General features: G+C 39.7%; 1 protein-coding gene and 1 pseudogene across 1 annotated transcript; both read right to left on the reverse strand.

The window, feature by feature from the left end:
* Window positions 1–4,052: 4,052 nt before the first annotated feature.
* On the reverse strand, window positions 4,053–6,307 carry LOC149111867 (uncharacterized). The gene is made up of 3 exons (XM_089289458.1): window positions 6,114–6,307; window positions 5,116–5,243; window positions 4,053–4,468 (listed from the first exon to the last, which is right to left on the reverse strand). The coding sequence occupies exons 1-3, from the start codon at window positions 6,268–6,270 to the stop codon at window positions 4,445–4,447; spliced, it is 309 nt and encodes a 102-aa protein (XP_089145584.1). The 5' UTR covers window positions 6,271–6,307; the 3' UTR covers window positions 4,053–4,444.
* Window positions 6,308–14,447: 8,140 nt separating this feature from the next.
* On the reverse strand, window positions 14,448–15,502 carry LOC149111868 (uncharacterized; annotated as a pseudogene).
* Window positions 15,503–16,077: the final 575 nt, after the last annotated feature.

The following is a 16,077-nucleotide window of genomic DNA, read 5'->3' on the forward strand; positions in this document are numbered from 1 at the left end:
ACGGCTTGATTTTAAAAAAGGGGTCTAAATTGTTCCAAAGTCCAATAGTTCTGTAATAAAATGTTCTTTGTCCTGAGGCTGTTTTAAAAAAAGGTATATCAAGCTTTTGGCCACTCCTAGTTGTACGCTTGGTAACTTGCTCGCGGGTAATGAATTGTGACGTCAGATATTTGGGGGCGTGTCCGGAAATGCACTTAAAAGCCATGGTAGCTTGGCGGTAGTATAGTTGGTCCTTAACGGGTAACCAAGACAAACTTTTTAAGTGGGGAGTTACATGATCGTACTTTCTCGCGCCACTGACGATTCGACATGCGTAGTTCTGCACAGCCTGTAATTTCCTTATATTTTTCTCTGTGGTATTTGCCCAGACGTTCGAGCAGTAGTACAACTTACTGAAAACCAAGGCATTTATCACGGTTAACAACGACGTTCTGTCAAGACAATGTTTGACACGGCTAATTTGCGCGAGGCGTGCGATACATTCCGATACTATGGTCTTAATATGATCATCAAATGTCAAGTTCGAATCCAAAATCACGCCGAGATCTTTGGCTGATTGTACTGGGGAGATGTCTTTTCCCAACAAAGACAAACGAAAATCATGGAGCTTCGAAGTCATCTGTCGGCTCCCGAGAACAATTAATTTCGTCTTGTCTGGATTTAGTAATAGCCGATTTCTGAAGCACCAGTTGCGCACACCGAGGAGGTCTTCGTTCATCTCCTCAACAATCCGTTGGGTGTCTTGTGAATGAAAAGAAACAAACAATTTTGTATCATCTACATAGCATTCAGTAGAGCAATTCCGTGGAGCTTCCGGTAGATCATTAACGTATATACTAAATAATAAAGGGCCCAGGATGCTACCCTGAGGTACTCCATATTCAATTGGTATTGGATTGGAAACAGTGGAGTGAATTCGTACAACTTGCTATCTATTTGTGAGATAGCTGTTAAACCATTGTAGCACACTAGTTGAGGCGCCAACGTCTTGTAGTTTTCGTAACAGTATTTGGTGGTCGACACTATCAAACGCTTTGCTCATATCTAGGAGAACACAGGCAGTTAATTTCTTTTTATCTATTCCTTTAAGAAATGCATCAGTCGAGCGAAGTAATGATGTTTCAGTAGAGTGCCATTTTTTGCTTCCATTTTGTTTTGTCGTCAGCCTCTTCTTTGTTGTCAAATAGGTGACAAACTGATTATAAGCGACTCTTTCACAGACCTTTGACAACACAGGTAGTAGCGAAATTGGTCTATTATTGTTAGGTAGTTCGTGATTGCCTTGTTTGGGAATAGGTGTGATTTCGGCTGTTTTCCAGATCCCTGGGAATGTTGAAGATGAAAGAGAAGCATTGATGATTGATGTAACAAAAGGGAGTATAATCGGCAGGCAGTCTTTAATGACTCGAGTTGGCACTTTATCAATCCCAGGAGCCTTATTAGAAGGCATTGCATTTATAATGTCCTCGACTTGTTTACATTCAACAGAATGAAATGTAAATTGCTCAGATGTCGGAAAAATTCTAGGAGTAAAGATGCTGTTATTCAAGTCGAAGTTGTTCTCTTCAGCCAAAGATTTTATTTTGGAATTGGTTGATTTTCCAACAGACGCAAAAAAATTATTGAAAGTATCCGCCACGATCTTGTCCTCTTTGCTGTAAACTTTAGGGGAGACTGATCTTTTAGGGATGCAGAGCCGGATTGCCTTCCAAATACAATTTGTGTTCCGTGGGTTGTTTTGAATCTGATCTTTGATGAATTCACTCTCCGCTGCTCTGATTGACTTCCTGACTTGGTGTTTAAGGTTTTTATAGGTAGACCAGGCATGTGGATCATTAGTTCTACGAGCTGTTTTGCGCCAGACATTCCTAGATTTCATAAGTTCACGTATCTCCTCCGTTATGCAGGGATTTGGTTTTCCACGAACTTTAATTGATCTAATCGGAGCGTGATGATCGAGAATTTCATTGAACAACAGATCAAATGCGTGTAATTTGTCATCAACGTCGTCAAATACTTCCACAACAGACCAGGGTGCACCGGACATATCAAACTGAAAAGCGTCTGGATTGTAGTTTTTTAAACTCCTAGTTGTAATATATGTGGTCTTAGGTCGGGATACTTTCAGATGTAGGACGGCAAAGACCATGTCGTGGTCACTAATAAAGCTGTCCATGACACCAGCCTTGACAACTTGTTTGGTTTGCGAAGCGAGAATAACATCTAAAAGAGACCGCGACGATTCGGTCACTCTAGTAGGAGCAGCAATTAATTGCGATAAGTTAAACGACTCGTAAAAACTGGTTAAAGATTTCGATTCTCTACAATCGGTGCTGAGAAGATTACAGTTTAAGTCCCCCATTATGTACACAGGCTTGTCCAGTGATAACGCATAAATCAAAGTTGTTGTTAAATCGTTCTCCCAACAGGTTAGCGGTGTATCCGGAGGTCTATAGACAGTGCAAATAATAATTGACTTTAAATTCCTGACCTGTATTTTCAACCAAAGCTGATGAAAACCGGTGGTTGAAATGTCAGAGATATCACCCATTAATTCTGCACGATAGGTATTCAAGACGTATGCACAGATCCCGCCGCCAGTCTTGTTGCTTCGATCGACCCTGTAGATGTTATAACGAGGCACTTCAATCTCCAAATCTGAAACAGAGGCATCTAGCCAAGATTCAGATATAGTAAACACGTCGAATTTGTTTGATAAAATAGTCTCTTTAACAAGTAAAAAGTGATCCCGGCATTTCAGCGAGCGAACATTAAGGTGAGCAATCTTTACGTTGTTGATGTTTCTGGTATTTGCCTTCACCGAGCAGTTAAAGGAACCAGTCGGACCAGGATTGAGTTCTATGTCGAAGATCAGCTTGAGAAGCGGTCGAAAAGTCAATGTAGAGTTACAATACAATGCACATGCACGCTGTGTTCTTCTAACCTTTGCTATCACAAGCAAGCGTTTGGTCCGCCATATTGTTGTTGATTGTCGGGTGAAATAGGAATTGGACTTAAAGCTGTTCTTCTCCGGCGAAATTCCAAAAAAATCAGTGGTAGATGAGGGGCAGTTTGTAGTGCTATGAACGGGTAATAGAGAGACGTTAATTGTAGCAGTAACAAGGAAGAATATTGCCCCGATGAAGAGAGCACGTTTTGGAGTGGCCATGCTAATATTCCTAAACTCAAATAAGTAAATGAGAAACTTGGAAGAAATGTTGAAAATTGTAAAATGCAAGAAAATCTATATTTGCATAAAGGTTAGAAAAGCTTAAATGCTAACATGAATTAGAAAAGGCTCGTATCGCGACCAAATATTATAAAAGGGTTTTTGTTTTTAATTTCCAGTCAAATGTTTCACCTAGCCTGATTACAATTTTGTAAAGTCAGGCTTTTAGAGGTCGTTTAGAGGCTTAACAAAGACCAACGCGCGTAGCGTCTGCAGGTCTCATTGCATTATATGTAAGGATACCCGTCGACATGAACATAGGCACAAAACAAGGAAAACGGAATATTTTATTGGTCTCGAGCTTGCGTCAATGTAATTTTGACAATATTCAAAACTAAAAAAAAGTTTAAGTGTGACTTAAACATATTGTTTTCCTCTTTAACCATGCATAACAACTCTGAATTCGGCCAAATGGCATATGTTTTTCACCCTTTGGACTGTTATCAGTGCGTTTGATGTTATTTCTCTTGGTACCTGCAGTTTTCATGAAAGTGTTAATGTCACGTATCTATATATATATGTGACAGTTGCCTGAGGATTGCGAGAAGCATGAAACTCGGAGTAGCGAATTGATATGTTTGAATTAGTCCTACTCCATAAATCTATCTGTATCTGTATAAATATTTCGTTGCAACGAAAAAATAAATCGGGGGTTGTTTTGGTTAAATTGTTTTGCCCTAAAAGGTCAAACTACCTTATATCAATGAATAACGGGGACTGTTACCGAGCCTCTCGATTGGGTAATTTATTCAATGCTTCCCCCCCCCCCCCCCCCCCCTCCGTTCGATCAATAACTGTCTTTTACTATACAAACAACTGTAACTCTCACTTTCTCTTTAATTCAAATGATTATATTAATTACAGCCATATATTTTCAATCTCGAAGCTGTTACGATATGCATTTTTTTTCTCTTATCTCAATAACAAAAAAGTCAAAACCGAATATCTAGAAATGTATCCAGCTGCTCATTTTTCATAAAGCTTAGTTGTTAACATTTTAACCGTCTTGTTTTTCTTCCCGCCGCGGGCATACTTATATTATTACAAAAGTAGCGCCCAGGCGACATGGTGTAAAATCAAATGCTCTAACCGATAAGCGTCCTTCCTCGTCAACAGCGATGTACTTCCCTTGGCTCGGGCCAGAGGACTTCACTTCCCATGCTGCGAATGGTTGAGATTTAACTGGTTTTGTTGGCACAAAACAGGTTGCCTTTTTTAATGCATTTTCATCAGGAACCTCTGACAGAAAAAGGAGACACAATGGTCGTTATTGGTCATGTTGTGTTTTAGAAGATCAACACTCCCCCAAATGCGTCAAATAGTTCACAGACAAATCCGACATTTCTTTCAAGACAAAAAACAACTTTTCCCTATGAAATACGGTTCAGCAATTTAGCAAAGTGTTTGGGTCTTGCCCCTTAACTTAGTGAACTTAACGATTCTGAACTCAGCATCATTTCAAGAGAATTAATTTTGTAGTTTTGATAATGCATGCCTATTGCGGAGCCAAATATAATTTCAATAGCTCAATTATATCGGATCTTCCCTAAACCTTAATCGATTAGCACAATTTTCCAGAATGAAAATGATCAGCATTCCGGTCCAATATCTAGTTGTTAATTAGATATGTAATCTTGTACATGCAGGCCGTGGCCGAAGGCCAGTGTCAACAAAATTTGCTTTTGTTGACCTCACGCTTTGACATATATCATAAAGTAAAGCAGATGTAAAGAGCACATTTGAATGATGTTTTGTGATCTGCGACTAGAAAAGAGGACTTTCTCTCACTTACAGCAGCATTTTTGTCTCTCGTAAATCAGCATTTTTGTTGATCTCTAATGTCTGGTGAAGAGGATGCACGGAAGAAAGCGAGATTCATAACCCACCTCCACTGTAGTTACAGTGTTGCTGTTGTCTACATGCAGGGCGTAATCCTTGGTGCCTAGTGTAAACACAATCCGCCAACAAATTGCGGAAGGAGGAGTATCTTGTGCTTCCTCAACTTTCAGTTTCCCTTAATTGTGTCAAAGAAAAGACAAAAACACGAAATAAAAGGATTAATATGCAATTTTTACATTTAAGGTGGCTCCGGCAACAGTATCCTTCAGTTTCCAGTTTTAATAGTTTGACGGATCAATACTACCAAACTGTATCAAGTAGACGAGAAGGAGAGGCGGTGCCCTAGTGGCGATGTGTTAAAGAAACGTTGAAACATGCTGGAGGCTAACCTACCACGGATTAGCATTCCCTTCGGGGGAAGTAACATTACCCTTTGTCCGCACTTCCGTGTACGGAGACCGGTATAAGTTCCAGTAATGTGGTACAGTCCAGCCACTTCGAGTGCGACTTAAGTTTAACCACAATAGACACTTTGTCTACAGATAGATTAGAGGCAAATGGTGTTGGACTGGCATATTGAATTGAATTGATAAAACAATGGATTACGCATAACACTAGGTCAATTATTACACACAAGTCAAAAATTGTGAATTTTATGATGAAGTACGTTGCCAATACGCTGGGAGGCGCGGTGGCCTCATGGTTAGTGCGCTCGTCTCCGGATCGAGCGGTTCGGGTTCGAGCCCTGGCCGGGGACATTGTGCTGTGTTCTTGGGCAAGACACTTTACTGTCACAGTGCCTCTCTCCACCCAGGTGTATAAATGGGTACCGGCGAACTTAATGCTTGGGGTAACCCTGCGATGGACTAGCATCTCATCCAGGGGGGAGTAGAAATACTCCTAGTCGCTTCATGCTACAGAAACCGGGATAAGCTCCGGCCTGATGGGCCAGTTGGCTCGCATGCAGACTTTACCTTACCTTTACCATGCTGCTAGACAACAAGTGAAAGAAACGAATTCATCGACATGAAAAGCTGTAACTTACTAGATTCTTCTGAACCATCGTTACGTGCACTTTCTTTACACCTGACACTTTCAACTTTATCGTTTTTCACAGTCAGAAACAAACAGGTCTTAGTTGCCATCGACCACAAACGATGATATTGTTCTTTCTTTTCTCTCTTTTTCATGGTACAAGCCATATTGTCAGTCTTTCTGAAAAAGGAAGAAATATTTGCATATCCAAGGCTATTATGGACTAAATCTCTCAGAATGCCCAATAGTTCACAAAAATAAGCTGCATGTTGAAACCACACTTCAAAATTGTAAATTCAACATTTGATTCAACGCATTTAAATTAAAGGCTACTTATACCTTGCAATAGTTCAATCCTCTGAGATGAATTGCTACTGAATGACAATATGACAACAATTCGCCCTTTCATTTATATACGTGGTCCGGAAGACGGTTTGGAAAAAAACCAAAACTGTGTTAGAACATGACATTCAAAAAAAATAGGTCCGCAAAGCGTACTTGTGTGGGCTTAGATTTACTTTTATTTCATTCAATTGGAGTGCTAGTTTTAAACGTTAGTATTCGGGAGTTAAAGCACTACAAGTGAATAGGCCATCACTAGAAAGATAAGGGTATAAATTTAAATAAATGAAGTAACATTGATTATTAGGTATCAACATAGGTGAGTTGTTATTAATTTTATTGAAGACTGTTTACAGATATCAAATTAACTTGCGCATGTACTGCCAAGAGGGTTTGCTGCAATATCTAAGCCGCAGTTACATAATAAAATCAGCAACTGAGAATTCAACAGTTGGTCCCAAATAGACACCTTGTCAATGGTGTCGATTCCACTGAAGTTCTGAATACGTTTTGTCATGACTGGAAAGTAATGTTGTCACGTGGAATAAGAATAATCAATCTGCATACAGGAAGTAGGTTCTTTGGTTGATTGCCAGCTTTAAGATGATGCAAAATGTGGTAAAATTTTACTGTAAATGCAGTAAACACAATATAAAAAAACATGTTCATATAGTTTGCATGCTTCTTTTGATACATGAAGAGCCTTGTGATGTTAAAAGTATATGTTGATGATTGACTAGTAGTTTGCATAATTATTTCTGGATAGAAGAGTGCATCCATGTTTGTTTCTGGATTCAATATTAATCTTCAAGTGGCTGTTAGCATACAGTTGTATAAAGAGTTGTGTAACAGAGCTTCCAGCAACTCACATGAAAAGTATACAGTACAGGTTTATCGGCTGAAGCTTGATAAAAAGTCAAATGCTACATAACAAACATAAAAATTATGTCTAAAGGAGTGTTACGCATTGCTCAGTGTGCTGCACTCTGGTTTACTAGGTTCTTATGCTCACATGACCTGATACAGATGTCCCTCATTGTAGGTGTTATAATTGTTCTGTCAAACCCAATACTACTTTGATCGGTTGGATCTGCTTTAAAATACAATAAGATAATAACATATTTTTTATCATGCTATTCATAGTGGGAAGTTAATTAAATGTTATTTGAAGAACACAATGCAACTGTTATCATTTGTTTTAGGAGAATTTCTTGAACACACATTCATTCACTGTAATCACATTCCTGGTCGTGCTGAACTTGTTGCATATCAGCTTGATAACCACAAATCAAGACATGTGCAGTACACCTTTCATTTTGAAAGGACCAGTCCATGTTTGTAAGCAAGACAATTGTAAATATAATAGGTTTTGAAGCGCTTAAATGCTGACCAAAGTGTATCTTCCGAATGAAAGGAGTATCCCATGCAAATCCTCGAAGTTAAATTTAAAATATGTCAAAGCTGTGCTCTGACGTCTTTAAAAACTGCCACAAACAACAATTGTAGTAACAGTGATGTAATACATCAAGCATGAAAGACCGTGTTTAACCACATTTCCAAATATAGAGAAGAGTCTTTTAAACGTGATGGAATGTGGTCTTCGGTGTTTGACCCACTATATACACAAGTACACCTATCTTCTCAATTGAAACTAGAACTAAAGAGGAAAAGGCGACTTAAAATTACAACATCTATGTCAAATAAGATCAGATATCCAAACACCATCACAGTTAGGATTTACATTGTTTAAACTTGATGAGTTATTGATGAGTTTAAGAAAATTATTGGAAAATGCTTCTGCAAGTAAATATTTAAGAGACATATATTGGGCATTGTTTGGTGTCAAGAGTGAAAATAATGAACAATGTATTAAATTGCATTACGTTGCATTGAATGTACATTCTCGCAAAAATCGAAACTCTTCCTGGAACATTAGTTGACCTCATTGTAACAGTTAATGGCAAATACACATTTTTTTGTACAGAATTTATATTTTGTAGAACTGTATAGGCACGATCCAATAAGCATATTGTGAGTACAGTGTCTTCTATTTGATTGTCTTCTATGTGTATTGTAAATTTTAACCATAATCAAGTGAACATAATTTGCAACACATTGCTCACCAACGTTTTCACCAAAGTGTGCTTCTGTCAGTTCCTTGACTTGTGGCCTGCCCACACAGTGGTTGTTGGATTAGTATTATTAAATACTGCAGGGCCTGGATTGTTCTCCTTATCATTCACTTCCCCTTACAAGCAATGGGATGTAGACAAAATGTAGCCCATCATTTCTGTACATGTCCAGAATTTGTTTCAATGTTGTCAAGTGAGACACATTTAGCTAAAACATTGTAAGAATCCATCTCCGCTGAACATGTGATAAGGCATCCTTCGCTTCCTCGACCGGTATTGTTCAATTGATGTCCCCATACTCGCAGTTAATATTGTCATGTAGCTCCAGTACATGTAAGTTCAGCAGTTTGACTGCATTCACAGCTGCTCAAAAGAGGCCCTGTTAGGGGGGGGGGGGGGGGGGGGGTACCCATGTCCCCTGTCTGAAATTCGCCACCAGCTATGTCGGCATTTCGCAAGATTCTTATGTCGCCTGTCGGAATTTCATCTCAGAGGAGTTGTGTCAGGAAATTTGACCTTTTTCCATTAAAACGAAGCTACATGTATAACACATCGTAATACCTTTGTTTATTAAAAAAAAAACCGACACAGTACTCTCAAGTCTCACGCATTGAGCATGAGGTTCACGCAAACGAATTCAATCTTGCGCTCTCACGCTGAAACGATTATTTCTCACGCATTGAAGGTTCCTTGCTGTTTTAGTCAAGTAGATATATAATTAAGTATCTCTTTGGATATAATTTACTCCTTGTATGCTTTGCACTTGCTTCGACCACTTTTCAGCAGTAGGAATTCTTATGCAGAGCCAGCATTTCTCCAGTCAGTGGGTTTAATGGTTACTTTAGGGTTACTTTTAAAGCATTATATTTCGACTCAGAATGAAGGAAAAGACTTCTTAGCTACTTCAATTTTTCAAAATCTTCTAAGGGGTTGGGGGCATGCTTTCTAAGGGCTTGGGCATGCTTTCGAGCGCTGAAGTTGCTAACCTCCTAGGGGATGTGGGGACATGCTCCCCCAGGAACGTTTGAAATTTAGACGCTTGGAATTGCTATTTTCAGCCATTTTCCAGTCAGTACTTGGACCTAATGTACAATCGAACCTATGACTATTTTTACCATGTTTATGTTTAACAATCGTTCTTTAACTCAAAATCTCAACGGCCTCAATCAGATAACCTCTCCTATCTATATTCTTCCTTTGAATTTGGCGTAACCCTTATCTTCTGCTGAAGACGAGAAGACCTTGGCAACTTTCCCCTGTCTCTCCTTTCCTTCCATAATGCCATTTGTTGATAATACAGCTTCATATTCTTTCACTGGTTACCTACTAATAAAAATATGAAGCAGACGGTCGAAGATCTCTTACCTTTCTCCTAAGCCTGTTTTTAGGCGTTTTAGAGCACTGCTCACTCAGCTGAGAGTGAGAAAAAATGCTCAGCAATGACGGACTCGATTTATTGGACGTGGACGTTTTAGCATATATAAGAAACCCTGGGTTTCACGACCCGTTGACATCGCGCGTGAGACAGGAAAACACATTTAAAACTCTGGAAATGCGTCTTCACTTCGACTCAAACGTTTAAAACAATCGATGCATTCTCAGTTCCGAAATTCGTTGTCGGTCTATCTTGGCATTGGTGTCACTTTCTCTATTTCGCTGGAGTAGTCTGTCGTTCGTCGCCAATTCATAGCTCTCATGTCGCCTTTTCAAGGCCATGTCGCTTGTCGGAATTTACCCCTAATAGGGTCTCTCAAAATAACTGCACAGTGCAAATACATGTACACGATTTACGTGATAACATTAGAGTCCAATAACTGACACTCGTTTGGGTAAAGAAGGTGAGTGCTTGCGAAAGCGAATACTTTTCCCGTGCAATCCACACTGAACACTAGCCGAGCCTGTATAAGTTAATGGCTTGCGTGAGAAAAACAATTTTGTATCGCCGAAGAAATTTTCTCACGAAGATCTAACTGAAATAACAAAGAGAACACAGTTCTCGATGGCAGTTCGGGAAGAAGGATTATATATGACAAAAACGAGGCAAAGCAATTTAGAAATGGAAAATAACTTACCTTCACTCGTGACGGAAAGCTGTCGAAAAATATCTGAAATATTACACGACTCAGCAATGGCCGCCGTATCAAATGATCACGTCATATAAGCCTACTCAATTCCTCCCAGAAGAACCGCGATACGCGACACGTAGACAAATAGATTCCGCCGACAGTAGCATAATGGAGGCTGAAGCGCCCACAAAAACTGAAAACGTTCGTTACCATCTCTGTGACTAATCATACTGTTTCCGTTTGATTTGTGAAATCAAACTGAAATACATGTAAACATGTACCAAAAATCATTGAGGTACGTCGTGAAACACAAGCGTATATTTTTTCTCTCAGGAATGGTTTTTAGATTAGTGTACATATCTACTTCGTTCTCACGCAAAATTAAAGAATGCTGCAAAAGATATCACATGCATTGTACTTTTTGTTCGAAGTTTTTAGTTTCCTTTACCTTAACACTATACTTTGATGTTTTGATGTTACCAGAAAACATCTCGGTTTCGAGGTTTCTTCATACATGCATGCAATTTAAAAATAACATTGCCAACTTTATTAGCAGATTTCGAAAGTATAAACTTGGAAAATAAAAGTCAGGTTCTACTACATTGCAAAATGTGACAAAAACTACTAGTTATATTGATTTCTTTTTGATTGAAATATTTTTAGTGACCGCAGACTTTTTGTTTTGTTTTGTTCTGTTTTCAGTGATTTTCCCGCTCGTAAATCTGATGCAAAAGCAAAATTGCAGATATAAGCAAACTTAAGGTCACGTGAAGTTTGTATATTTAAAAAAAAATACTTAAATAGTCTCTTTCACACTTTCAACGGCGCTAAAGATAAAAGTCGCGGAAAACCTGTTTGCGCATTCCCCGATTAAACAGTATGAGCATCAACGTATGGATCTTCTGCTGTACATATGTATAAAAACGTGAGAGAAATGATTGCTCCCACAATTTGTCTTTTTTATGGAGGGGGATAAATCTATCCGTCTTCACAAAACAATGTGAACAGGTAGCCTATAACGGCATTTCATTCCAACATATCAATGAAACTAATTAAAGTATGCGGGGGTCGAAGTAAGTCACATTTAAAACGTACAGTAAAATTCCGGTACGTCAAAACACGAACAACTCGGTGTAACTGGAACTAAAATAACATTTTCCTCACCTTGATTGCACTCAGTATATATATAATGATATCTCATCAAATGCCCTTTAGCTCACCGACCTCACCTTTTTCTGACAACAGTTCAGATACTTTAACTACTGATGACTACAATTGTTTTTCGTTTTCACTGAAGGTTCATGTTGAAGTATAATTCAACAATTAAACGAGACTTACCTGTAAGTTGAAGCTTGATTAGAATTCTATCTGTCACCAAGCACTGAGGGATTACGTGAGATAGCATTGCGCCTGCGCGAACTCAGTTTTTAAAGCACTTACCATGTGTGCAGTGGAAAATCCAGCACCAAGCCACGAAAGGGTTGGGCATGAAAAACCTAGGGCGGGCACGTAATCCCTCGGTGCTTGGTGACAGATAGAATTCTAATCAAACTTCAACTTACAGGTAAGTCTCGTTTAATTGTTGAATTCTATTCTGTCACCGCACTGAGGGCTCACGTGAGACTTCAAAGCAACTGCACACATGAAACCATTTGAACCATATGCAAGGTGGTTTATTAGTGAATTATTTAAGTGACAAAATGCTATCAGCAAAACCATTGTTTACATCGATTGGCTTGTTGTAAAACCTAGCAAAAGTGGTGGCTGAAGACCAACCAGCAGCTGACATTATCTGGTCGAAAGGTACAGAGCACAAACTGGCTTTAGATGTGGAGGTAGACCTTGGGCTATGTGGCTTAAATTTGTCTACATTAATCCCTGCTTCCTTCATAACAACTTTAACCCAACGACTAATGGTGCTCCTGGACACCGGACGGAAAGGCTTGAGATAACTAATAAACACTTGTTTACATTGTCCACGCAACTCGTTTGCGCGTGCTAAATATTCCCTTAGTGTAGTGACCACACATAGGAGGGGGTCAGCAGGATATGAAGTAAACTGAACGTGAACTGATTTTGTACCAGGCTTGGTTTGCTTTATAGGCTTAGACATAACAAACGTAATTTGTGACTCCGTGCTTGTCATGTCCTCAAGATTTAGCATATGTATGGTTTGCCCAGGCTGGGCCGAAACTAAAGACATTAACACAACTGTTTTCAATGTCAAGTCTTTAAGAGGAACATCCCTGGTAGTAGGGATTGTCTTAAGATGTCTCAGGACTGTTCCTACATCCCATGTTTCTGTGTATCTTGATACTGTTGGTCTGGATTCGAAGACTCCTTTCAGAAATCTTGTGACTGTAGGATGAGCACCAAAATGTAATGCCATTTACAGGTTTTAGTATACAGGAGAGAGCCGATCGTGCTGTATTCAAAGCACTGTGACCAAGACCTTGGTCATATAACTCGACAAGGAAATCTAAAGCTTGGGAAATAGAGGGATCAACCCAACTGACATTTTTGCTATGACAATACTTGGTCCAGCGCTTGATGTATGAAACATACTGTTTACGTGTTCCCTTCCTCCATGACTGTAAGATGATGTCCGAGGCTCGTTTTGAAATTCCCTGTGTTTCAAGGGACCGCCTGATACTCTGCAGACCATCATGGTCATTTTCTTGATTAGAGGATGTGTCATTTCCTTCCTTGCTGGCATTTGAAGAGTGTCTGACTTTTGTGGCAGAGTCCTTGGAACATCCGTTATCATGCGTAATAGTTGCGAGTACCATGGCTTAGTTTCCCACATAGGAACAATTATGATACCCTCTGATTTCTCCATCGCTATTTTCTGTAAACATCGTGCAATCAAACTAAATGGAGGGAAAGCATAGAACAAATGATTACCCCAACTGATTGGAAAAGCATCCACATAAGTTGCTTCTGGGTCTGGTTTCCAGGATGCATAACAATCTAATTGCTTGTTTAGCCTAGAAGCAAAAAGGTCTATGGTGGGTTTCCCCCATATGTCAATGATCTCGCATAATAAGCGAGGTGAAAGCATCCACTCTTTATTATCACTGAAAATCCTGGACTCTCTGTCTGCATGGATATTTTCTTTCCCTGGGATATGAGCTGCAGATACCCATATCTGTCTGTCCATGCAAAAGTGCCAAATGTTCTTAGCAACAGAATGGCACTCCATGGAGTGTGTACCCCCCATAGAGTCAATATAGTTTACCGCAGTGGTGTTGTCAGAATAAACCCGAAGGTGTACAGAGTGCTCCTTCCTGGTATTCATCATCAATGGGTATTGAATAATATGCATCACGCAAGTCAACAGATGCCATGTAGCAGCTTGTCTTCATGAGCCTTATAGCTGATTGCAATGTGTCCATCTTAAAATGATGGTACTCAACATATGCATTGAGCTTTTTTAAGTTAAGTATCAACCTATGTCCACCATCTTTTTTAGGTCTAATAAATATGGTAGAAATGTATTCTCCTCTACAGTGACTTGCTTCTGTAATAACACCTTTTTTTAAGAGTTTTGAAATTTCCTCCTCAATGATAATCTGTTCTTGAGGGGTAAAATTTATTTCCTGTGGCACAGACTCCTGTTCAGGGAGTTGGGCAAATTCTATTTTGTAGTGTTGCACACTATCAAGAATAAACTGATCTGAAGTTAAACAGCGCCACAGGGGGAAAACCTGTTTCAATCGTCCACCTATATTGTCATTAGGCACAAATAGGGAACGAGCTCTTACCTAACATCATTTGTGTTAACAGGGTCTGTAGCTGTGGCCTTTATTTCGGTTTCCCTTGTTTTGGTTTCCTTGTCTTGTTGGGGTTGGTAGACTGTCGATCGTTGTTTCGATAGCCTAAAAAAGGCCTCCTGCTACGATTTCCATGTCTCTTTGAATCATAGTTGCTGAAATTCCTCGTGTTTCTGGGGTCATAACGTGATCTCTGTGCTGAGCCATGATTTGTCGCAACTTTCTTTCCGACGCGGTTGACTTCAGTCAACTATTTCACTTCCTTTGCTAAATCATCGTCAAACAGTTGGTCGGTGATAGTAACAGACGAGGAAGACGAACATAAATGTTTGTAATCATTATTTAAGTCTGGCTTCATCAGCTCTCGACGCCTCTGGTTTAACTCCAAATTTGCATTAGCTATCAGGGCAAAAGCATCAGTGGCTTCCAGGAGTATTTCATTCCCCGAGGGAATTGAGGACAGATTTCCGAGCAACTTGTTTACCGCAGTCGTCAAGGCACAGAGTCCTTTGAACAAGGAAGTTTGCACTTTCTGCAATTTCACATCTTGTGAGCGTACTGCTGGGCTCAAATTACCCCAGACTGCTTGATTAACTCTAACTTTAGTTAGGTTTTGGCAGTTTTTTTGGGCGATGATATTTATTCATCTATCCTGAAGCTTTTCTTCAGGTAGCCCTCCTTGAGCATCGAATCGATTACACTCGCAAGCTCGCAGTCCACCTCAGGACTCGTTTCTTCTTTCAAGAGATCTTTTTTGAGGCTTTTTAATACCTCACTCTTTCCTTCATTAGAGGCGTGAGTGGCTCTATTGATAAGCGCTTCAATTTCTGGGGATTTCTCTGATTTTTCCTCATCGAGCTTTTCCGGTAGTTGGTCACAGCGCTTCTTTGCGGGTGGTTCGCCAACCTCGTGGTCTTGCGTTCCCGCGCTCTCTAGCACGCTTTCCTCTTCGGGAGCGATTTCTAACTCTCCTTTGAACGTCTCAAACGCCTCAGCAATGGCATTAGCCGTACTGGTAGACGTTGCTGATATTGTTTGGTTCAGACTATCAAATCCTTCTCGCATAACTGTCAGCATGAACTGCATATCAGCAGAAATACGAGAGACGCCATTTATGGCTCCACTCTCTGTTGGTCCTTCGATGTTTTCGGATGTAGAGAGGATATTCTCCGTCGGGTCTGGCTTCCTCTTTCTCCCTGAATGCTCTTTAGTCATTCTTTGTTCTTGTGTATTGACTTCGGTACTTTTTTCCTTCATCTCAAGGAGCAAATTATTGCTACTCAATGATATAACACCGTTCGCTTTCAAAGGCGGCAGCACACTGAGTTCGCGCAGGCGCAATGCTATCTCACGTGAGCCCTCAGTGCGGTGACAGAATATAATTCAGATTAAAGCTAGAGAATTCCATCAGAGTGCGCAAGATTTCACCCGTAGTTTTATATCTTGTTGGGAGAGCTCGATATTTTTTTTTTTCACGAAGGCCGCACGTGCTAGTGACTAAATGATATATTTCTTCACTTTTTAACGATGTTCTTGTATGAAAAAACTCGTTTCGAGATAATGTATCGAGAATTATCACAGCTGGTTTTATATTACCTCTAGAGACAACTTTTTTAGTATAAAAAGTTCACTTGACGCAGTCTTAGCTTTCTCGTCGATTA

Source organism: Orbicella faveolata, unplaced genomic scaffold (assembly GCF_042242905.1).
Source record: "Orbicella faveolata isolate gen_17 unplaced genomic scaffold, um_ofav_v1 contig_2, whole genome shotgun sequence".
In the NCBI taxonomy this organism is placed as follows: Eukaryota; Metazoa; Cnidaria; class Anthozoa; order Scleractinia; family Merulinidae; genus Orbicella; species Orbicella faveolata.